Genomic DNA, 25595 nt, shown 5'->3' on the forward strand with positions numbered 1-25595 from the left:
GTGAACACATTCAAGGGAAAGCAGGAGGGAGACTGTCAAAGATAGTTCCAAGGATGAGATGCATCAGTTATGAGGAGAGATTGGAGAAGTTGGCACTGTTTTCCTCTCAGGAAAAGGCAGGAAGGTGTACTTGAGAGAAGTTTTCAAAATCCTGTGGGATTTGGACAGAGTAGATAGAGAGAAACTGCTCTCACTTGTGAACATGTCAAGAATTGGAGAGCAGATTTTGCCAAAAAATGCAAGTATAAACGGCACAAAAATGTTTTCACTGAGTGTTTTGCATGTGGAATGCGCTGCCTGGAAATGTAGTGAAGGCAGGTTTGATTAAGGCATTCAGAGAGCATTAGATATTTGTTTCTGTTTCAATGTGCAGGGCTATGGGAAACAGGCAGGAGAATGGTACTAAGTCATGTTGCACAGGGAGCCAGGACAGACAGATGGGATGAATGACTGCCTGCTGAACTGTCATAATTCTGTGATTTACTAATCAAGACTGTTGGATTTTTTTGGAGTTTTAATTTTGGATCACCACTGAGCTATTGAATCATGTTGCATTGTTGTTTGACTGTATCTCCCTGTTTGTGTGTCTCATTCTCCTCGTCCCCCTGTCTCCTGCTTCTGCTGTGTGTGTGTGTGTGTGTCTGTGTCTGTCTGTCTGTCTGTCTTCTGCTCTTGCTGTCTCTCACTTACTCACTTGTCTGTGTGTGTGTCTCCCCCGTGTGCGGGTGTCTGTCTCTTTGCCCCACCCCACCCCCAACTGTCTGTCTGTGTGTGTGTGTGTGTGTGTGTGTGTGTGTGTCTCTCTCTCTCTCTCTCTCTCGCTCTCTCTTGCACACTCTCTCGCTTCCCACCCCCTGTGTGTGTTACACGCTGTCCATCTGTGCCTTACTGAATGTGAATTCAGGTGTGCAATTCTGTAAGCTCTGCTGTTTGAAACTTGCAAAGGAAACCTAATGTAGGTGTGTAGAATAGCGAAGCTTTCTCAGCTTTGTGAGAGTGTACACTTGACAAAGCTGTGGTCCATGCCGTTGTACCATGGCTCTTCTGGCATGGTTGGACATGCTCTAGATAAGATCTATTGAACGAAACCAACCGTATCCAGTTAGCCAGTGTTCTGTTCCTGAAATACCACTCGCCAAGGGGCTGAGTCAGACAACTGCTGCATGAATTTTCAATAAGTAAGAATGACTCTTTAAAAAAAAGTTTAAGTGGTGTTGGTTTTAGACCAATAAGACCAGTTATGTTTCTGTAGCAACTTCCACCACCTCAATGCACCTGTGCACTTTACAGCCAATGAAGTACTCCTTTAATGTAGGAAACGTGAGCACCAATTTCTGCACAGCACAATCCCACAGTCAGCGTAAGATTACAAGATCGTAATGAGCAGGTAGAAGGCCATTTGGCTACTCAGACCTGCTCTCCTACTTATTAAATTCATCATTGATCTGATTATGGCTTAAGTTCACCTTTTGTCACTTCCCCATGACTCTGTTACATTGCCATTAAAATTCTGTCAAGTTCAGCCATGAGGGAACTCCTGTGATCAGAGATAATGGGAACTGCACACTTTGTTATCAGGGAACTCTTGTGCCCTTGATGTCTCCACTTCCTAGGAAAGACCATTCCTGCTGCAGTGACTTTGAGAGAGAGATCCTCCTCTTTAGCTTAATCGGGGGGTGGGGGGGGGGGGGGGGAGGGAGAGGAGAGAGGATAGTTTGGAACTGTATCCCTGGTCCTAGACCACCCTCCATGAGGGGATACTGCCCAATCAAACCTGTCAGAATCTTATCCTTCAGTAGGATCAGCTTCCATATTTCAAAACTCCAAGCATCTTATGCCCAAACTGCTCTGGGAATCAGCTGAGTGAACTCTTTCTGAGCTGCCTCCAATGGATTTATATCCCTCTTCATGCAAGGAGTGTTGGTGTAGGGATGTATTATTGCTAGATTGTTGATCCAGGGACCCAGGTTCAAATCCTGCCTCAGCAGATGGTGGAATTTGGATCCAATTAATGATGACCATGAATCCATTGCCAATTGTCAGAAAAAACCCATCAGGTTCCCTAATACCCTTTAGGGAAGGAAACTGCCATCCTTAGCTGCCTGGCCTACATGTGATTCCAGGCCCACAGCAATGTGGTTGGCTGTTAACTGCCCTCTGGGCAATTTAGGGATAGGCAATAAAGTGATGCCCACATCTCATGAATGATTTTTTAAAAAGTACATGTATGTACTATTCTCAATGTAGCCTCAGTAAGGCCCTGTACAGTTGTAGAATGACTTTTGTGCATTTATATTCCACATTCCAAGGAATAAAGCCCAACATCCCATTGCCACTATACCTGTAAACCAACACTTTATGATTCGAGCACAGAAATTGCTGGAGAGAAAGCAGAGTTAACATTTCAGGCCCAGTGTCCCTTCTTCAGAATTGACTGTAGCTCAGAAGAGGGATGTTTCCAGCAGCTGCAATTCTTTGTTTTGTGATTTATAGGTGAGGGCAACCAACTCTCTCTTTCTTTACAGCATTCCGCAGTCTCTCTCTGTTTTAAATAATCATTTGTTTTTCTATTTCTACCAAAGTAGATAACTTTGCATTTTTCCACGTGATTCACCATCTGATTTTTCTTTTACCTGCCTCCTGGCTTTTACAGACTGTGGCCTCTTCACAATTTGCTTTCCTACCCATCCTTGTGTCATAACATTTTAGGTGGCAACTTATCAAGTGCCTTTTGGAAATGCAAAAGACCTACATTGACTTGTTCCCCATTAACCATTCTGCTTGTTAATTCTTCAAATGAAACTTTTTTAAATATAAAAAAGCACATATCATTTCACCACGCCCTATGACACTGCACAATTCTGTCACTGCCTCCTTAATAATGGACTGTAGTATTTTCCCTGTATCAATGTAAGGCTAATTGGCTTGTGGTTTCTGCTTTCTGTTGTCTCTTTTCTTGAATCGAGTTGTTGCATTGTCATTTTGTTTTGTAAATGATCTGTTTTTGTGATGCTGGAGGCACGCATGCTAACCAGGACACTGGGGAGAACTGTCCTGCTCCTCAGAAGGTACTGAGAGGTTCAGCAGAGAGGGCAGATGCAGGGGCTGGGTCAGATACCTGATTTGCAAGATTCTGTCTATGAATGTGCAGCACTCCCTCACTAATACACTGCAAAATCAGCCTGGCTCCAGTCTCTGCAGTGAGATTTAAAACCACAACCTTCTCAGTCAACAGCGCACCCACTCACCCATGGCTGACTCTACTTGACTTTATTCTTGAAATAATGAAGCAACGTACAATCAAGGTTGTGAATTGTGTGGCGCACGTTAAGTTCGGTCTCAGCGAGGCACTTTGTTTAGCAGCAGCTGCTAGATCTTTGCAGGTGAAAGGAATGCATTGCCGAGAATGTGAAACAAAGAATGGAGTTTTGAGGAACTGGGAATACCGGATTGGCGACATATTGGTTGTAGGGGGTGGGGCTTGTGTGCCCTGAGAAGTAGGATTTGTATTCTGTGATAATGGGAACTGCAGATGCTGGAGAATCCAAGATAATAAAATGTGAGGCTGGATGAACACAGCAGGCCCAGCAGCATCTCAGGAGCTCAAAAGCTGACGTTTCGGGCCTAGACCCTTCATCAGAGAGGGAGATGGGGTGAGGGTTCTGGAATAAATAGGGAGAGAGGGGGAGGCGGACCGAAGATGGAGAGAAAAGAAGATAGGTGGAGAGGAGAGTATAGGTGGGGAGTTAGGGAGGGGATAGGTCAGTCCAGGGAAGACGGACAGGTCAAGGAGGTGGGATGAGGTTAGTAGGTAGGAGATATTTTGCTGAGTTGACATGGAATCTGAACGCCAAGATATCTGTGAAGGATGCAACTTCAGAAGAAAGGTCACTGGACCCGAAACATTAACTCTGACATTGTTATTTCTTCACAGAAACTGCCAGACCTGCTGAGCTTTTCCAGCATTTTCTGTTTATGCTCCTGACTTACAGCATCCGCAGTTCTTTTGGTTTTTATTTAGAATTTAACAAAGAGGGCAGATTCATTGAGACTGTCATACTTGGCAAATTAGTCAGAGATTTACAGCTTGCTGCACCTCGAGTCTGTGCCAAAAACTACCACTAATTATGTAATCTCATCTTCCAGCTCTTGGACCATAGCCTTGTATGCCTTGGCATTACAAGTGCACACCTAAATACTATTAGTAATAGTATAAGTAAATTCTGCACCTTGACCTGTGCACACAGAACAGAAGCACTTGTATAAGTGGAAAATGATGTAGTGGACTTTTGCTGTCATTCTGTCATTCACGCTCACTCTTGCTCATTTGTGGCTGTAGTATTTCTGAAGAAGGGTCTAGGCCTGAAATGCCAGCTTTCCTGCTCCTCTGATGCTGCTTGGCCTGCTGTGTTCACCCAGCTCCACACCTTGTTATCTGTTGGTCACTTGTCTTCTGGTTCTCTGGTTCGCCCTCGTTCCCTGTTGTGCCCTTAACCCGCGTGTGCTCTCCCACTCTCTTACAGATGTCACTGATGCAGGTGCAGTTTTTACATTTTGAACAGGACTAGATGGCGTGTTCTGCCCTCCATGAATCAGTTGATTATTATCTTCTGCGTACTGCTCAGCCTCTCCCACTATGTCTATTGGTCTCTCTCTATCTTATCAGCCCAATTCAAAACAGGGCAGGTAACTGTTGACCTTGTTGCTTTGGCAAAGTTTCAGAGTGGCAAGGTGGTGATGGCTCATTTTTGGGGACGTTAGTGACGGACGACAGAGCGGCTCAGAGAGGGGATGTGTTGGGGGTCAGCCTTGCCTGCCTTTCAGTGGGCTTCAAAGAAAAGAGGCTGTGCTGGTTCAGGGCTTGGGTTGTTCATGGTGTTCTAACACAGAGGAGGCCATTCAGCCCCCCAATATCCATGTTGCATCACTGCAAGAATGACTCAGCTATTTCTTTCTGTCTCCTCTTTTACTTGGTAGCTGTGGAAGTTTTTGTCAGTGGAGCAGTGTGTAATTCTCTTTTGGAAACTGCAGTGGAGCCTTCCTCTACCATTCCCTTGACAGAGAACTGACCTGGCGTTTCTGGTCTCTCCCCGTAGCGGTAGCCCTCCCGCTTGGTTTCTGCACTTGCCTGAGGATTAGCTCCAGTCTTCTGAAAAAACTTTTTGAGGTCCCACTTTTCACCAACTGAAGCAATTCGCAGGAGTGCGATCAGGCAAAATACGCGAGGAGCGACTAGCGAAGGCGTGAGGTGACAAAATGTCACCAAAGGGTTGCGACTTGGAGAAGAGAGAAGCTGAAAGATTTTAGAAAGTGGGGCTGACGAGAGAAAAGGAGGGAGCAAAGGTCAGAGTGCAGGGAGCAAAGACTTTCAGCAATCGCAGGGTAATTCTCAGCGGAGGAGGTTACAGCAGATAGGGGTACGCAGACCTTAGAGGTTGAACATTTAAACTGTGATGCTTGGAGTTCAGGAGGTCAGCAGCAAATTAAACAGGAGGTGAGTGAGTCTTCACACAGGCTCTGTTTTAAGCAGCAGGGTTGTGAATGAGGTAGAGATGAGAGGGGAGGTTTTTAAAGGTCTGCCCAGGAATGTATTGGAATATTAGGCCTGGAGATAAGATAGCCATTGATGGACATCTCACTAACAAGGCGGCAGGCTGAGACCTGAAACAGGCGCCGAGAGCCACGGCAGCCCACTGAGCCCAGGGCTGACTGGAACTTAGTGCCTGTTAGAACACAGGCTGCAGGGTTCTTTTTGGAGCTCAGGTTTAAAGAGGGTGAAAGGGGTGGGGGGGTGCTGCTTGAGAAAGAATAATTAAGTCCTGACATGATAAGTGAACGGATGAATGTTTTGACAGTGGATGGGCCAGGTGATATCTCTCAGTAATCACGGGAATTCTGGAGCTTCGAGATACCAATATTGCAGTGATTAAAATAAGTGATGTGTAAGGGGCCAGATTTTCTATTTGTCTGAGGTCTGGGCATTGCAAGCAAAGGCAGCCAGTCTGTTTGTCCATGAGAATGATTAAGAGTCAACCACATTGCTGTGGGTCTGGAGTCACACACGGGCCAAACCATTACAGAGCAAATAATGATCATTTCATGGTCACTATAACAGAGGTGGGTTTACAATACCAGATTTGATCATTGTTTGGTTCTAGTGTTGGGAGAGTGGTTCAGTTTGAGACAGTTGCCAAGGAAGGGAAAAGGAGCTGGAGATGAGAGTTTGTGATGAAGTTCAATGCTTTTCTCCTCCCAGCATTCAAATGCAGGAAATTGTAGTTTGGCCTGGACCCCAGACTGAGCAAGCTGCCAAATAACAGAGACCGGGAGGATATGAGAGAGCTGTCAACCTGTCTCTGAATTACTCCCAGCCACAAAGCATTGAGGGTGCAAAGGCAAATAAAACTATTGCAGAGACAAGTCAGGTGTTAGTCTTTGCCTCAGGGTAGGGGAGGATTTTTGATTAGATTTGGTTTATTATTATCATGTGCCTGAGGACATGCAGCACAAGCCGATCATACCACACAAAATACATTTGAGGAATACAGTGTTATGGCTGCAGAGAACGTAAACATAGAGCAAGATCAGCATAAAAATTTGAGAGGTCCGTTCAGAAGCCTAAAAGCAGCAGGGAAGAAGCTGTTCTTGAAGCTGTTTGTACGTGTATACCAACTTTTATATCTTCTGCCAGACAGAAAAGGTTGAAAGATATCATAACTGGGCTCGGAGGGGTCTTTAATTACATTGGCTGCGTTCTCAAGGCAATAAGAGGTGTAGATGGAGTCAATGGGTGGAAGGGAGGATTGGGATTTAATATTGGCTCACAGCAAATTAAATTCTCAATGCAACTAGGTGTGCAGTGGTAATAAATGGTTGGGGACTTTGTGTGTGTCAGGATGTGGGCAGCAGGTTTTGGATAACTTCCAGTTTATGGAAGACCAGGTGCAGAAAAGCAGCCAGGCATGTTTTTTAGCAGTCAGGCCTAGAGATTAGAAAGACATGGATGAGTGTCTCAGCAGCAGATGGATGAGCAGACCTAGATGATATTACGGAGGTAGCAACACTGTTGCCTTGGTTATGTGCTTAGAAACACTCCCTGGAGTCAAATGTAACCCCAGGCTTGTCAGGAATTGGTCTCGGCTTGTTGTCAGGGATGGAGTTCTTGGGGAGCAATATCAAAAGCTTTTTTCCTCCTAGTTGGTGAAAATTTCTGTTAATCAAGTACTAAATGTCAGATAGAGACAGTGGAGGAGTCAAGAGAGGTGGAACTCTGTGAAGTTGCCGTACAGGTGAAGGTTAACTGTCTATGATTCAGTAAGAATGGAACCAGGGATAGCAGCTCTGTCAAACAGATTGACAATGGAGAGGGGTCACGGGAGGATGGTATCAACCAACCGTGAAAGACCGAGAGGGACCAGCAGGGAATGTCTACAGATACTGAAAGGTGTCACTCTGAAAAGACACAATTCAACATGACAGTGCCAAAAGTGATTGGAGGAATTAAAACGTGGAGATGAGGGAAAGATCGGCTTAGACTTGAAGGGTGACCATATGTTCCAGGACTCTGGAAAGGAGAAGATGATCAGAGGTGAGATGGTAACCTGCACAAAGGGTGAGATCAAGAATTGGTTGTTTTATTTTGAGAGGGGGGCTTTGGTCTCCGATAAGAGTGGGCTCATACCCGAAGGGAGAGGACGGACAAATCATCAGCTAACATGAAGACCAGGGATGGAATCTGGGTGGTCAGCAGTTTTTGGGAATTGGTTGAGGGAGGAAGAGCTCAGGTTGGGCATGAGGAGAGACTGAACGAGGGAAAGGTGAGTTAAGGACTTGGCTGGGGAGTGGTGGGAACTTTAGAAGAACTTTAAATTCAGTGGGCTAGAGAAGGGAAAGGACCTGGCAGCTGCCACTTAATCTTGGTCACAAAGGTGACATGTGCTGCATGTATTTATTGTTGTCAAAGAGCATGAAGCAGCCAGGAAACACCATTTAGAAGGTACGTTGCTACAGCAAACAGGGTTCTTCTTTACAATTCCAGCCAGAGGTGCTCAAGCTGAAAAGATGAGGAACTGATTGTCTGTCTGTTATGAATTTTGCTGCAGCTCTCGGTGATATCATCTATGTGTACTGTTTCTACAACTCACCAAGTTATCTTCAACAGCACCTTCCAAACCCACAATCTGTACCCCCTGTAAGGGCAGCAGATACATGGGAACACCACCACCACTGACAAGTTCCCTTCCAAGCCCCTCACTGTCCTGGGTTGGCAGCATTTCTACCATCGTTCTTTAATTGTCACTGGGTCAAAATCCTGGAGCTTTCTCCCTGACACGAAGGCAAAACATGAATATAGTATGTTCAGAACAGACAGGGAGAGGAGTGCACAGTTGATAACTAATTTGGGAGAAATCTTGCATATTGGCATTGTTTACAAATAATTGAGACAGCCAAAGGACAAAGGAAATCTCAAATCCAGGCAGCGCCAGCCGAACCAGCCAATATGTGATCACCTGGCCTAGCGGCAAACAACACAGACCTGTCATTGGCCTTGTTAGGATGCACAGCATAGGGCTATACATGCTTAAACACTGCTGCCTTTGATAACGAAGGGGAGTGATGGGTTTTGATTCAGAACTACAGCCAAACTTGTCTACGTGAATGTGTTAAAATTGTTTCAGATGCTGTGTTCACCCAGCTCTACACCTTGTTATCTTATGTGAATGGGTGCATGATTAGCTCAAGTTGTAATAAAGATGTATTTTTTTAAAAAAAGTATATGTTTAAAAACAAACTGCTTATAGAGTCAGAGTCCAACAGCAAAGAGACAAGCCCGTTGGTCCAAACTTTCCAAAATGCAACACCTCACCCTTATCTATATTAAACTCCATTTACCACTTCTTGGCCCACTTCCCCAGCTGATCAAGATCCTGTTGCAATTTCTGATAACCTTCCTCACTGTCCACGATACTACCTATTTTAGTGTCATCTGAAAACTTAATAATCATGCCTTGTACATTCCGCCCCCTGAGGCATACCATGAGTCACAGGCCTCCAGTCTGACAAGATTCCTTCCACTACGACTCTCTGCTTCCTACTATCGAGCCAATTGTTTAGTCAATTTGCCAGCTCTCCCTGGATTCCCAGCGATCTAGCCTTTCAGAGCAGCTTACCATGTGGAACCTTATCAAAGGCCTTACTGAAATCCATTTAGAATGCATCTACCACCCTGCCCTCATCAACCTTCCTGGTCACTTCATCAAAAACTCTAACAAATTTGTGAAGCATGGTCTCCACACATGAAGCCATGCTGACTACTCCAAATCAAACCCTGTGGTTGTAAGTGGGGAATTGAAATTGGAGAGAAGGTAACCGAGAAACCCAGGGTCTGAACCCACTTTCAGTCAGACATTGCTGCACAGAGACTGAACTGACACTACTCCCTTTTTAATAAAAACCAAACCACTGCGAATGCTGTAAATCAGAGACAAAAACAGAAATTGCAGGAAGAGCTCAGAGGGTCTGCCAGCATCTGTGAAGAGAAATCAGAGTTAATGTTTTGGGTCCAGTGACCCTCCCTCCGAATGGTGCTAAATGTGTTTTTGTCGACTCTGCTCCCTTGCTATAGCCACTAAAGTTACACTTGGCACCTCCTTGCTCCAATGCGCAGGGGACACTCTTTTTTTGCTTTGAACCATAAAACTGTTTTTCCTTGACTGGCACCCACTGAGCCCATCTTGCTTGTGCCTGCTCATTGATGGAACCGTGGGCTGTTTCCCTGCACATGTTGCCAGAAGCTTTTGGTTTCCTTTCAAGCATTTATTCAATTTCCCTTTCGAAAGTTATGAATGAATCTTCTTCCAGCATCCCTTAGAGTTTTGTTCTAGATCACCATAACCCTGCTTTGTAAAAACATTTCTCGAGTCTATGCATCTGTGTCCAATAGCCTTTCTAATCTTGCTCAGTGTTTACTAACTATCGTGTCAGGTAGAATTAGGTTCATTTACCTTCTTCAAACGGCTCCTCATTTCTGTTCCAGGAAGCTCAATCCTTCATCTTTAATTGCTATTGACTAAGTTCTGTTGGTTTGTTTTGGGGGCGGGAACCAATTTAATGAAATAAAAGTTACTGCAGTGATAGTGACCATGACGTTTTGTTGTAAATGTCCTTCAGGTAAAACAAGGCTCCTGAGTGAATCAGTATTTCAAGTTGGTCATGGGATTGGGGCAGAGAGGCTGGGGTTGGGCAGCAGTGCACTGTTCAAATATTCAGGAGCAGAGCAGACCTATTAAGGGCAGGGTGTGTGTCAGTCTGCTGGTCTCACACTCACACAAAGGTGAAACATTCAGTTAAGACATGTGAATGGACTGGAATGAGTTGAAATTGGGTGTTTTGGATGGTTGTTTAAAACATGGTTGATCTGTCCAGATCATCCCTGGGGAGACCATTGCTCAGAGATCACTCCCATACAACCGGATAATGCTCGGTCTGTCGGTGAGGGGAGGAGCACCTTTTGCAGGTTTTGTTACTGGGCCTGACCCTCTGGGATGAAATGCTACCAAGTCCTTTCTGAAGGAAGATGAGATGGTGAGAATGGAAGTGTTAATTTCAGGGTGTGCATCATGTAGCAGGGACAGTTAAACAGACAATGTCAGCTTTTGTGCTCCTAAGATGCTGCTTGTCCTGCTGTGTTCATCCAGCTCTAAACTTTGTTATCTTGGTTGCTGCTGGAGTGTGGGCTGACCTGTACTCCCTGTGCAATGAGCAAGGGACTGGAGCATTGTGTATATAGAATGGCATGACATTCCTTGTGTATGAGAGAGTGAGCGAGCTATGTGGACAAACAGGTTCCTGAACCTCAGCTAATGTTGAGACAGATAAAGTTACAGATGACCTGAGCAGCACACTCGGAACATGAACACCGTAAACATTTATACTTACAAATTGGGCTGTGGTTTTATTCAGCCTGAGTGAGCCCTGTGTATGTGACAGTGCCATTCTGCCATTCCACCCCTCACCCCACTGATACAGTTCATGGAAACCAAATGAAGAATCTGCACTAGTCTTTGTAATTGAGCATTCTGACAGCGGGGACATTAACTTCAAAAAAACTGCAAGGCAGATCATGAGCAGAGACCATTCAGCCCACTGTATTCTATCTATCCTGAATAGCCAGCATCAAACTCTTAAATTATCTTTTAAAGGTTTTTTCCCACCTCAACTGAGCATGTCTTGATTTATCCTACTCCCACAGCTTATCTGATTTAGTCTCCTTATTGTTTGACTGTATTTTGTTATCTCCCTTCCTTGGCATCTCTTCAAGAATTAAAACCCCACATTACTCCCGTCTGTCTTCGATTGACCCCTGATGCTGGGAGACCAGGTTCGTGACTTTCTCTGCATGTCTCCCAGGGACCTGACCGCTGACCCCCTGCCGCGTGTCTCCCAGGGACCTGACCGCTGATCCCTCGCTGCACACGTCCCAGGGACCTGACTGCTGACCCCTCGCTGCACATGGCCCAGTAACTAGAAGTGGTCGCTGTGCTGTGGAGATCAGAGCTCTGTGGGGTAGACCAAGCTGGTGTAGTGGTACTGCAACTTTGCCAACCTTGTCAAAGCAAAACACAGTCTCCAAGATCACTTCTAATTTAACCTTCTCTCATTTGTGGAAATTCTGTCTCCTCACTTGCAAGTTTGGCAATTGATTCAATGCAAATGAGAAACAGTAGAATTGAATCATATACCTAGTTTTAGTACAGGAGGAGGCCAGTCAGCCCTTTGTGACCGTGCTGTACCTCTGAGCCCACTAAGAATCCTCCCCATTGCCCACTCTCTCCCCAATGTGACTTCACAAATCTGATTGCGATATTTGCTAACCTCCAGCTAAATGTTTTCTTAGTTCCCTAATTCTCACCAGAACTGTTTGATTTTATTGTTACATGTGCTGAAATACAGTGAAAAGTTTTGTTTATGAGCAGTACAGGCAGGTCACAGGAAGCAAAGGATTTACAGATCAAAAAGACTTGGAGGCATACAGGTTATGTTGCAGGTTACGTTGTTTGAGGCTAGAGCCCATTCATTAGCCTGATAGCAGCTGGAAAGAAGCTGTTCCTGAACCTGCTCGAGCCTGTGTTCATACTTCTATACCTTCTCCCTGATGGAAGAGGCTGTGGGAGATCATTACCAGGTGCGATGGGTCTTTGATGGTGTTGGCCACCTTTCTGCGGTAGCGAGCCATGTAAATGGAGTCCATGGATGGAAGGTTGGCTTCCGTGATGGTCTGGGCTGCGCACACCACCTTCTGTAGTTTCTTACAGTCCTGGGCAGAGGAGTATGCACCCAGATAGTAAGCTTTCAATGGTGCACCTGTAGAAGTTGGTGAGGGTGTCGTATGGACATGCCAAATTTCCTGAGCCGCCTGAGAAAGAAGCAGCATTGTTGTGCCTCCTTGACTGTCACATTTATGTAGGAAGTCCAGGACAGGTCATCGGTTATAATCTCTTTGAGGAACTTGATGCTTTTCATTCTCTTGACCTCAGTACCATTGATGTGGATGGGGTCATGTTCTCCTCCTTTCTTTCTGAAGTCGATGAACTGTTCTTTAGTTTTGCTGACGTTGAGAGATTGTTTTTGTTACATCACATCACCAAGCCCCCCCCCCCCTTCTACATTTTGACTCGTCATTGTTACATATCTGTCCCATTTTAGTGGTGTCTTCAGCAAACCTGTAGATGGTGTTAATTTGGAATTTAGCACCACAGTTGTAGGTAGTAGGGGTCTGAGGACGCACCCTTGGGGCGCTCCAGTGTTGCGTGCTATTGTGGAGGAGGTGCAGTTACTTATCCGCTCGGATTGCGGCCTGTGGGTCAAAAAGCTGAGGATCTAGTTGCAGAGGGTGGAGCCAAGACTAAGGTCACACAGTTTGGAGATCAGCCTGGAGGAGATAATGGTGTTGAAGGCAGAGCTGTAGTCAATGAGCAGGAATTTAGCAGGAAGTGCTACACTTGCCCCCACACCTCCTCCCTCACACTCATCCCAGGCCCCAAGATGACTTTCCATATTAAGCAGATGTTCACCTGCACGTCTGCCAATGTGGTATACTGTATCCACTGTACCCGGAGTGACTGCCTCTACACTGGGGAAACCAAACGGAGGCTTGGGGACTGCTTTGCAGAACACCTCCGCTCGGTTCGCAATAAACAACTGCACCTCCCAGTCGTGAACCATTTTAAGCCCCTCTCCCATTCCTCAGATGACATGTCCATCATGGGTCTCCTGCAGTGCCACAATGATGCCACCCGAAGGTTGCAGGAACAGCAACTCATATTCCTCTTGGGAACCCTGCAGTCCAATGGTATCAATGTGGACTTCACAAGCTTCAAAATCTCCCCTCCCCCCACTGCATCCCAAAACCAGCCCAGCTCGTCCCCTCCCCCCCCCCCCACTGCATCACTAAACCAGCCCAGCTCGTCCCCGCCTCCCTAACCTGTTCTTCCTCTCACCTATCCCCTCCTCCCACCTCAAGCCGCACCTCCATTTCCCACCTCCTAACCTCATTCCGCCTCCTTGACCTATCCCCTCCCCACCCATACTCTCCTCTCCACCTATCTTCTCCTCTATCCATCTTCGGTCTGCCTCCCCCCCTCTCCCTATTTATTCCAGTTCCCTCTCCCATTCCCCTTTTCTGATGAAGGGTCTAAGCCCAAAACGTCAGCTTTATTGCTCCTGAGATGCTGCTTGGCCTGCTGTGTTCATCCAGCTTCATGCTTTGTTATCAGGAATTTAACGTAGGTGTCTTTGTTGTCCAGATATTCCAGGGATGAGTGCAGGGCACTCCCACTTTTACAGTGGTAACTCCTGCTGCTATGAGTCTAACTAATTAAATCTTGTCCGAAAGCAGAATTTGCATTCATGTCATGCCTTGCACAACTTAGTTAAACCAAAATTGCTTGGCACTTAGTGAAGTAGTTCAGCACAAATTGCTGGAGAAACTGACCAAGCCTGGCAGCATCTGAGAGGAGAGGAAATACAGTTAACATTTCCAGTTCTTCTCAAGAAATGATCATTGGACTCGACGTTAACTCTTTATCTCTCCACAGACGCTGCCGGATCTGTTGAGTTTCAGATTTCCAGCAACCGCAGTTCTTTCTGTTCTACTTTCGGTCTTTCTGCAATGTAGTCATTGCTGTAATGTGGGAAAGACAACAGTCAGTCACTACACAGCGAACCCCCTCGGGAAGCTGTGAACTAAATCTCCTGCCAAACTATTTAAATGGTGTTAATCAAGGGTTAAACATAAACCTGCTGTGGAGTCTTGTATGGTCACCCAAGAGGACGCACAAGGGCCTCTGTTGAACACTTCATTCAAAAGCCAGTGGCCCAGTTGAGCTATCTTGGGAGCAGTTTTAAAGTAATGGGCAGAGCAAACCTGGGATTCCTGTATCTGGGTTTACAACCAGAAACTCTTTCCAGCAGCTTTGGGGTGGGGGTGAGTGGTTTACACCCACCCCACCCTATCCCACTCTTGTTTTTCAATGGGATAATTGGCACTACCTCCTTAATTACAAGGCAGCTCAGAGGGAACATGAGCCACAAGGAGCCCAGCCTTGACAAACCCAACAATAAAAATGTCACCTGATGCTGGAGTCCCTTCATCATCAACAGGCTGTGAAATACAGAGAGAATTGTATTGTTTAAGAGGGAGGATAGAGACACTTCTGTGTAGTTGACAATGTTAACCCCCATAGCAGAGTTCTCAAATTATTGAGGAACCTTATTGCTGTCTCCTTGGGAAAAGGAAACCTAACCAGATAAATAGAAAGTGGGACATAACACCAGCGCTTTGTCGGAGGCTCACTGATGTTACCTAGTATGGTGACGAAACGTCTGAAAACGAACCTTCCAGCTCAGTGAGCAAACTCACATCCAGAACCTCAACCTGAGATACAAATCTTCTCAAAATTCTCTCAGCCTCTCAAGAACGCCCTTTATTTTACAAAATTGCCTTTCTTTGTAGGGATTTTAACAAACCCTGTCTGTGTGACTTTGTGATAATGGGAACTGCAGACTGCAGGATCAGCAGTTGAAATGCAGAAATTGTCAAAGATCCTCAAGCAGCACCTTCCAAACCCATGACCACTTCCATCTAGAAGGACAAGGGCAGCAGACACATGGGAACACCATCATTTGTGAATTCCCCTCCAAGCCACTCACCACCCTGACTTGGAAGTATATCATCATTCCTTCAATGTTGCTGGGCCAAAATCCTGACATTCCTGAACAACATTGTGGGCCTACCTAAATTCCAAGGACTTCAGATCAGGAAGGCAGCTCAGTGCCACCTTCTCCCAGAGTAATTAGGGACAGGCAATAAGTACTGGCCCAGCCAGCAATACCCATGTCCCATCGATAAATGAAAAACACATCAGGAGGCCTTAATGAATATGGTGCCAATAGCTTTTTAAGAGGAAGGTAGAGAAATAGAATATCATTCACAGTGAGCCAATTGATCAATTTGTTACACTGCAGTGAGCAAACCTGGGAGGAAAATTGCAGAGACGTTACATCAATCATTGGTTGGAAATATTGGTGTGGCTGGATAAATGTTCTTCAAGGAGTTTATATCAATTAGAGTATAAAAATAAACACAACAGCAACTGTCCATTCGGTCCAAACAATGCAAACTGATGCTTATCCTCCAAAGGAACAGTATTTCCAATCCTATATGCTCACCCTGTTCTCGTATTTCCACCCCCACCCCCCCAATCCCATTTGTCTTCATCCTCCCTGCTGACACCAAAATGTTGCCTCTGTTTCCATTGGGAATCATTTAACTCTGGCCCAGCTTCTTAGTGCTGAGAATAGAATAAAAAGGCTTGTGTCCACTCTCCTGTTAACTTGGATCTAGGTTTTGGGTCACCTAGCTCTGGAGAACTCAGTGACTGGAAACAGTCTGGTCTAATCCGCTCAGTTTAGACACCACTTTCAAATCTATCTCTCATCCATCTGAACAAAAGCAGCCCCCAACAGCGGGTACATCTCCACATGCTCCAACCCAAAGCACAGAAGACATAATCTGTGGGAAATGGCACCCCAGCGATTAATAGAATCCCGCAGTGGTTGATCCTGGGAGATACTTCACTCTCAATGAATAATTATTATTAATCACTCAAAAAAGGTGCACACCGTGGAAATGGCAGAACATGTTTAATAGCAGGGAAAGCAATGTGTTTTACTGTTAACAGCGAGTGTCTGCTCTGCACTCATGATATTGTACCGTAATGTTCTGTTGTATTATGTGTTGTCATTATGTTGGCGGCAGTGTTGTATCTGAGAGCGAGGGTGTGTGGGTGTGATGTTGGCTGTGTACTTGTTGAGAAGGGCCGTGGGGTGGAGGTGGGCTGTATCAACTGGTGCGGAGTTCTGGGCAGTGGTGAATTGGGTTCAGTATTCTCTGGGAGACAATGGATGAACCTCCACTACTTTGTCCAAACGCAGCTGGTAAAGTATGAAATCAGACACGTGTTGAATCAACGCACAGAATTCAGTATTACAATGTGCCTGCTTCCTGTGGTGTCTTCATAAGTGCTCTAAATATTGAATTAAACTTGAACTGTCTTTAACTGTATCATTAAAATAATCTTGAAATGCCTTCGGGGCTGAATTCCAATGCTAATTTACCAGTTGATGTTGAGGAATGCAGTCATTATCCTCGTCCCAATTCACGGTCACTAACTAATCCCAATGCTCCGTGTCCATCCGTGTGTGTGTGTGTCTGTCTATGTGTGTGTGTGCGCGTGTCTGTCTGTGTCATGGGATTCCAGTTACATTGTACAGAGTAAGCATGTTTCAGTGACTGTAGGATTAAAGAGTTGTATTTGCACCATGGCTCTAACTATTGAAAGAGAAACTGCCAATTGCCAAATGCATCGAGCTGATATTCCTATGGACAGTGCGCTTCCCCCCCGACCTCCCCTTTGACATTTTATCTCTGCTCCTATTCCTTCACTTCCTGACCCCTTTTCCATGCCCCTTTCACAGCACGGGGTGACGTTTTACATGATTTTCCTGGTGATTCTGCCTGTCCCAGGCCTCCTTTCCCTCTGTCCTGTTGTACAGTCTTTTCTGCCTCTCGCCGACAGATCCCAGTCCACATCCCAGAGCAAGGCTCGAGGAGGCTGACGGGTGCCTGTAGATGAAGCTCAGTGAGTAGCCCTTTCACATGTGTTAGGAGGTTGTGAGTTCACAGCCCAGACCCAGGTCTGAACTCCTCCTCATCTGGGTTGACACTCCACTGCTGAGGGAGTGCTCTGCTGTGGGAGGCACTATCAGTCAGATAAGATGTTTATCAGGGTGTTTGTGGGTGGATTGAAAGATTCTCCCAAGTGTGCACGTTGAAGCTAATGACCTCTTCACTGTTACATTGTGCATTGCGAGTGCTAGCTGTGTGCTAACTGGTTGTTAAGATCGCTGCTTGAGGAGTGACTACACTTCAAAGCATCTCCATTGCCTGGCTGGAAGTTTGGGAAATCTGCAGAAGTCTCACTGGAGGTAGTGCCATTTCCGGGAGCAACAAAAAGCGTGAGAAACTAGTCGGATCAGAAGTAGTTGCTGCGTCATGGCCCCTCCTAGAGGGTGGGGACTGACCGTGAGTAACCTCCAGGAAAGCAAAACCTAACCTCCTGACACGGTTAGATTAAGATTAAATCTGTGTTGTCAGTCAAAAATCCAACCAGGGCGACCGTCTGTGCGGAGTTTGCACATTCTCCCCGTGTCTGTGTGGGTTTTCTCCGGGTGCTCCGGTTTCCTCCCACAGTCCAAAGATGTGCAGGCTAGGTGGATTGGCCATGCTAAACTGTCTGTAGGGTTCAGGGTGTGTGGGTTATGGGGGAAGGGATGCTTCAAGGGGCGGTGTGGACTTGTTGCCAAAGGGCCTGTTTCCACACTGTAGGGAATCTAATTTATCTGGGAGCATTCCACACTCGGACAGCAGTGAAACGGTGCTGATGCAGGGTTCCAAGTTAACATCAAGTTGTGTTCTGGCCTGAGGACAGCCGCAGTGAGGGAAACAGTTAACATTTCAAATCCATGAGTTCTGGTGAAGTTAGAGTTTTAACTATTTGTAACCAGGTGATGCTGGAAGAGAAATGAAAGGGAAAGTCTGATGAGCTGGATGGAATGAGTGAGTAAATGATGAAAGGGAAGATGGATGGAGAACCTGAGGTGGGGGGACTGACAGGATGACCATGGAATGTGGAGCTGTGTGATGTGGAAACTGAGGAGAGGGAGAAGCCACTCATGGCTCTGGGGATGGGGGTTTGAATGGGTTTGTAGGTTGTCTCTCCTCCTGGATGAAAGAATTCAACACATTTCCTATCTATCATACCTGTACTCATGGTGTGATCTGTCACATCAGTGCTTCTGATATCTCTGAAACGTAAACAGCAAATACTGGAAATACTCAGAGGGTCATGCAGCTTCTGTCGAGAGAGAAACCATGTTAACGTTTTGGGTTAAGATCTAAGTTTCACTTTAAATACTGTTTGGATCTTTGTGCAGTGGCGTGGGATCAGGATCAGGAAGTTTTCCCTTTTACTTACAGGTGACTTGGGTGTAATTCTGCAACATTTCTTCAAAACTTTGATCTTTACACTGTGATGTGCTTTGAGGTAAGGAGCATCTGCCTCCTCACACTGACTGTTCCATCTCCCTGATGACATTGTTGTGTCAGGGTTCACATCATCAGTTCTGTATTCCATGAAGAGGACCACTCATCACAAAATACCGAGTATTTCCAGCAGTCTCAGCATTTTCCTGTTTCCTTTCCCTCTTTGATGCTCATTGCATACATGCACCACCCTCTGTGAAGAAGTTACTGCTTAGGTGCCTTTTAAAGCTTTCCCCTGTCACCTTAAACCTATGCCCCTCTAGTGTTGGACTCCCCTACCTTGGGGCAAAGACCTTCTCTATTTACCCTATTCATGTCTTTCATGATTTTATAACCCTCTATAAGGTCACCACCCCTCAGCCTTCAATGCTGCAGGGAAAATAGCCTCAGACTCTTCAACCTCTCCCTGTAGCTTAAACCCTCCAAACCTTGGCGACATCCCTGTAGAGACAGTAGGAGCTGCAGATGCTGGAGAATCTGAGATAACAAGCTGTAGAGCTGGATGATCACAGCAGGCCCAGCAGGAAGGCTGACATTTTGGGTCTGGATCCTTCTTCAGAAAAGGCACTGTCTTCATTTTTCTGAAGAAGGGTCCATCCCTGAAACGTCAGCCTTCCTGCTCCTCTGATGCTGCTTGGCCTGCTGTGTTCATCCAGCTCTACACCTCGTTATCTAACATCCTTGTAAATCTTTTCTGAATCCTTTCAAGTTTCAATAACATCTCTTACAGCAGGGAGACCAGAATTGCATGCAGTATTCCAAAAGTGGCCTAACAAATGTCCTGTACAGCTGCAGCATGATCTCCCAACTCTTATACTTACTGTACTGACTAATAAAGGCAAGCGTACTAAATGTGTTCTTCAGTATCTTGTGACTCCACTTTCAAGGAGCTATGAACCTGCACTCCAAGGTCTCTTTATTCAGCCTCATTCCCCAGGACCTTACCATTAAGTGTATAAGTCCTGCCCTGATCTGCCTTCAAAATGCAGCACCTCACATTTATCTAAACTAAACTCCATCTGCCACTCCTCGGTCCATTGCCCCATCTGATCCAGGCCTCATTGTGCTCTGAGGTAAATGTTTTCACTGCCCACTACAGCTCCAATTTCAGTGTCACCTGCAAACATGCTAACCATATCTTCTACATTAACATCCAAATCATTTATATAAATGAAGAAAAGCAGTGGACTCAGCACTGATCCTTATGACTGGTCGCAGGCCTCGAGCCTGAAAAGCAGCCCTTCACCACCACCCTCCAAGTGAAGTCAGCTTAGCCGAACACGTGTACCTCCACCATGAGGGTTTTGGCCGTTAGATGTAAGGGAGCCTCGAGATTAACTAAGGGGCAACTGTACCTGGTCCAGCTGTTTGTATATTTCTGGTACAGGACCTACAGCCCCAAAACTGCTCTCCTGATCGTCTGTAGACCTCCGTAACAGTTTGCAAGCTCTGGTACAGTGTTGGAGACTGTGCTTTATTCAGACTGTGAAGTAGTGGAAAGTGTTGAGCAGGAATAACCATTTGGAACATATTCCTTTGCTGCAGCAAATTATTCAGGTACTCCTTCACTCCTGTACTCGAGCTCCCTCTGGTGGCAAGATGGTGATATGTTGTTGATGGGATTACAAAGTGGCCAATGTTGGACATTAAATATTTTTAGATGCTAAAACAAAATTGGAAAGAAGGATGCCTGATGCATGCCTGTAAAGGCTGGGATAAATAAAATAGAGCGAGATCTGTGCTCATAATTGGACTACTCCAATTAGTTTGGGTGAAGGTAACGGCAAGGGGCAAAAGCCTGACGAGCAGTAGTTGTGTAGAATATAAGTCAGGAAGTTGGAGATATATTCCTTTCTCCAAATGTAATAATCATAGAGAAGGATATGAATGAATTGGAGCATGTCTTATGCGGTTAGCTTAGACCAGCTAGATGAGCTGATTTGATTGAAGCATACAAATTCCTGTGAGAACCTGACAGGACTGATTTGGAGATGATATTTCCTCTCATGGGAGAATCTCGATGCTGGGTCACTTTTTAAAAAAAAAATTAGAGGTCGCCCAATTAATAGCGATGAGGTTTGTTTTTCTCGGAGGATTGAGAATCTCTTCCTCAAAAATCAGTGGCTGCAGAGTCCATGAATATTTTTAAGACAGAGACTCTTGAGAAGCAAGTGGGTTAAGGGTTATCAGAGGTAGGTTGGAATGTGGAGCAAACAGATTAGCCATGACCTTAGTGAGATGCAGAGCACTGGGAGCGTGCCGAATGGCCTTTTCTGCTTCTAATTCATATGTTAGCATCTTTGTCTCGATTTTTCCAAACAGAATCTGCAGTGATGGCGTAGGAAATATGTATAAGAATTTTCTAGGCCATTAACCATCTAAGGGTCAGGATAGTTTAGATCTAGAATCGCGCAAAGAGAAAGAGCTTAATAAATAACCTGGTAATTTCAATGTGATAACATTGTAACATTAAATTTTAGAAGTGTTTGTTAAGTATGAAACTAGAATTTTAAGCTGAGCAAAGCAAATTGTGTAGGACTGATGGTGTGTTAGTTAGGGTTGGTTGGAAAACCGCATTGAGAGAGACAGTAGATTAACAGTGGCTAACTTTTAAAGAATTAATTGTATGATTTCCAACAAGCATGCATTCCTTTAAGGATAAAAAGAACACCTCCAGAAAAAAGTGGTACAACAGCAGTTTACAAGCAGAGAATAGTGAGTAGAAAAGGTTTACAAAAAAATGGTCAGGAAAGAGTAGTATTGCCTGAGGATTGGGCATTTGACAGAGGAAGACCGAGAGGTGGTTGAGAGGAGAGAAAGCAAAGTGAGTGTGTCAACTAGTAAGAGACATAAAAACAGTCTGTAAATGTCTTTGGAAGTATGTAATCAGGAAGAGCTTACTGAAAATAAATGTGGCTCCACCAGGGGAAGAGTTGGATGAAATTCCAATGTGGAATAAAGAAGTGACAACAATACCAAACAAATATTTTGGGCTGGATTTGCCTCTTAGTGTCATGAACCGTGTGATGCATCGTTTCCTGACTTTGTGATCTTGATCTGGGGGTATCCTCTCCCGGCCACAGGGTGTTTGTCTCTGTGAGCATGGAATGTCAGGGATTGGGGCTGCTATAACCCAAGGAAGCCCGCAGCAGAAGTGTGCAGGTGGAAAGTCGGCTTGGCTGGAAGGCCACCTTTGGTTCACTGGGGTATTATCCATGTCCTGTAGGTGGTGCTTAGGACATCAGCTATCACCTTCCTCCACTCACCATGAGGCCCTTTACATGTCTCTGATATATCCTGTCCATGACCCTCCTGACCCCTGCCTCTTTCTTTTATAACCTTGCTCCTTCCATGACCCCATTCATCATTTGTATCATCCTCGGTGTCCACAAGGTACAGAAGCTGTAAGTAGTAGTCAAGTCTCAAAAGTCTTAGAAATGTTTCTGATCTTGACATTCAGGAATGAGACTTCAAAAACTCTACCTTGGGTGGAGGAAAACTGTTCATTAAAATTGCATAAAGTAGTAATCAATTGCAAATCACATATAGTATTGGTGAATAAAGTTTTAAACCTGTTGCACTGTAAGTTAACTTTCCTCTTCAGCATGTGTAAACAAGCCCTGCTGAGCTGAGCTATATCCATTAGCTATTCTTAGAACTCAGCCAGATGCCTGGCTGTCCATTTAAACTCTGCTTCTGTTGGTACAGATGTTAAGACATTTGTCAGAGTGATGGGGAGGACCTGCTGAAGCAGCAGTGTGTCCTGAGAAAGAAGATCTGGTTAAAGGGAGCCCCCGTCCCAGCATGAAGTAGGGAAGAACTCTCTCTACACTGCCCTCATTAAACATTCCCATGACAGGGACAGCATGGGGTTCGATACAGGGTAAAGATCCCTCTACACTGTCCCCAAAAGGGGCAACTTTTTCATGCAGAATGTATGGAATGAGCTGCCAGAGGAAATGGTGGCGTCTGGTATAATTAAAATATTTAAAAGGCACCTGGATGGGTATGTGAATAGGAAGGGTTCAGAGGGAAATGAGCCAAATGCTGACAAATGGGACGGGATTAGTTTAGGGTGTATGATTGGGGTAGAGGAGTTGGACTGAAGGGCCTGTTTCTGTGCTGTACATCTCTGTGACTCTATGACTTCCAGCACAGGGTTAGATACGGGTTTATTGATTAGCGATGCCACTTGTCAACCACGTTCATAGTTAGATTACGTGTTGAAATCTTGGGATCTTACTGTGTCGGGGGTGGGGGAACCCCAGTGTGTCCTCTTCATGTTGTATGTGTGTCTAATGCATATGGCCAGCCCTTCCATCCAGTGTAGTTCAATGATGTGGCTGCACACCGTGTGGTCTGATTGGTACCTGGGAAGTTGTGGGGTGTAGAGTGGTGGCTCATGCTCCTTGAGGGAGATCGAAGGTTTGGGGGGGTGTGGGTGGTGGCGGGAGACAAGTTGAGGGGGGAACAGTGTGCGGATGTGAGAGAGGGGCAGACACGCGGGCTGCTATTTGGGCAGTGGGATATCCAGGCATGGTGGTTTGGAGGCATGTGTGTGCGTGTGCGCGAAGCTCTCTGGGCTGTGTTGCTTGTTATTAATGCCTGACTGTGCGTTTGGCAGGGGAGCAGGTTGCAGTGTATCGTGGCCAGGATGGACAGGTCCATGTTGTGGATGCCTACTGCCCTCACCTGGGCGCTAACCTGGCTGTGGGAGGGCGAGTGATGGGCAACTGCATCGAGTGCCCGTTCCACGGCTGGCAGTTCCGCGGTGAGGATGGCAAGTGTGTAAAGATTCCGTATGCAGAGAAAGGTATGGACCGTGGGGGAGTGATGCTGAGGGTGGTCTGATGGGGGTCGTTTAGAATGGCCTCTCTAACTCGGTTAGAACAATCGGGTGGGAAGAGTGAAGCTTCGCCCAGCATTATCCAAAAACTCAAGGCCAAGTGGGCAGATTGAAGGCTGGGCTTGTGGTCAGTGTACATTGGAGCTCCCGCTGGGGGAGCACCTCGGGTTGTCAGAGAGGCTGTAGCGTTAACACCAGCAATGGCAGTAGTCTGACCTACATTTGTGTGTGTGTGTGTGTGTGTGTGTGTGTGTGTGTCTGTCTGTCTGTCTCTGTCTGCCTTCCTCCTGCAGTGCCGGACTTTGCGAAAATTAAGATCTGGCCCTCGTGTGAGCTGAACTGCGCGGTGTTTGTGTGGTTTCACTGTGATGGCATCGACCCGAGCTGGAGCATTCCTGAACAGGAGGAGATCCAGTCCGGAGAGTGGGTGTACCGTGGGAGGACGGAGCATTATGTCAACTGTCACATCCAGGTAGGAGCAGAGGGAGGCGCAGTGTGTTTGTATCTGATACCAGGTTGGGTGCGAGCCCAGGACAAGACATGAAAAGAGGCTGGAGTTAATTTGAACAGCCGCGGTTTTGGAAATAACACCATGCGCTGTACAAATCTGACAATCAACAAAACTGAAAACACAAAATGCTGGAAATCTCAGCGGGTCAGGCAGCGTCTGTGGAGAGAGAGCAAACTAACATTTCTATTTTGTTCAAAAAGCACACAATTTGCAGTCCCATTCAGTCAGTGTGGCATCTTATAAATTCCAGCTTTCAGAATAAAACCAGCCTGACTCCAGGTTAAAACTCTGAGACAGATTCTGAACAAAGCCTCACACCTACAGTTCAGGATCTGACCTGAGATGTCACCTTTTGTATCTCCCTGTGGCTCGGCTTGATTGTCATGCCAGCACAGCACTGACGTTGACTTTATAAATACTTTACACACTGTCTAACACACTTGGCAGCCTGCAGAGGCTTATCATCTGACCGTCCACTCACACCAGTTGTATGATGTTTTGATTTCTCTGCCTGTATGCTCTGGGTCTGTGTGCCCTGCTCTGTCACTGCTCCTGACCGAGGGGCTGCCCTCAAAAGCTTGTGATCTCATATAAACCCGTTGGGCCATGACCTGGTGTTGTGTGATTTCTGACTTTGCTTTAAGTCCAGATGACTCTTCATCAGAGCTGAATCAACAAAACGCCCTTGTGTTGAGAAATAAAATCTGGAAGCGCCGGAGAAATCAACAGGCCTGTAGCATCTGTGGAGAGAGAAACCGTTCCCAGTCTGCTATGACTTCTGTAATCTCAGAACTGTTGAAGGAGTTTTACTGGGCATGAAATGTTAACTCTGTTTCTCTCTTCACCGATGCTGCCAGACCTGCTGATTTCTCCACCACTTCTGTTGTTTCAGATTCTGCAGTCTTTTGCTTTTACACTATTTTTCTGGAAGGTTCTTTCACCTACAGTAACCCAACAGCACAGGACTTGATGAAAATCAGACTGAGGATTTGCCTCCCTGAGCCCCTTTTCCATTAATACGCTCCATCCCTTCCTTCCAGAAAAGAGACAAGCACTGGTCATGGTGCCTGAGTTCCATTTTGCTTCAGTCTATCTGTGTGGTAAATCTTTAGAGTGCGGTCACTCATTTAGCCCTTCAGATCTCTGCTGACAATTTGCTACTGCCTTGCTCCCTGTCCGCAGCCCCCTTCTGGAATTTCCTGTACCTCTCTCTCTCTCTCTCTCTCACACACGCTCTCTTCTGGCAAAGCATTCTGTTTTTCTTTAATACTAACAGAATGAGGGCGTCGCTGGCAAGGATTTATTGCCCGTCCTTAACTGCCGTTGGACTCGGTGGCTGGTTGCCAGAGTTAAGGGCAATGTTGTGTGTAGGTGAGACCAAGTAAGGATTGTAGGTTTTAAAACAGCAAAACGGATTCCAGATTTTGCTCATTGAATTTAGGCTTCACCAGCTGCTCTGATTAATATGTGAACCTACATCCCAACAGCATTAGGCCTCACCCTCTGGCTCAAGAATTCTGACCTCACCACCACCTCCCCTAATGTTGCAGAAACTCAGCGCATTCTTTTCCTGA

General features: G+C 45.8%; 1 protein-coding gene across 1 annotated transcript in view; it reads left to right on the forward strand.

Moving 5' to 3' along the window:
• The window catches only part of zgc:92275 (cholesterol 7-desaturase nvd), a 76239-nt gene that overhangs the window by 43341 nt on the left and 7303 nt on the right, over positions 1 to 25595 (forward strand). Inside the window, exons 4-5 of the mRNA XM_059638140.1 lie at positions 23289 to 23477; positions 23804 to 23982. Coding sequence (XP_059494123.1) covers positions 23289 to 23477; positions 23804 to 23982 — 368 coding nt within the window. The remainder of the gene's footprint in view (positions 1 to 23288; positions 23478 to 23803; positions 23983 to 25595) is intronic.

This window comes from Stegostoma tigrinum, chromosome 29 (genome assembly GCF_030684315.1).
Source record: "Stegostoma tigrinum isolate sSteTig4 chromosome 29, sSteTig4.hap1, whole genome shotgun sequence".
NCBI classification, from domain to species: domain Eukaryota; kingdom Metazoa; phylum Chordata; class Chondrichthyes; order Orectolobiformes; family Stegostomatidae; genus Stegostoma; species Stegostoma tigrinum.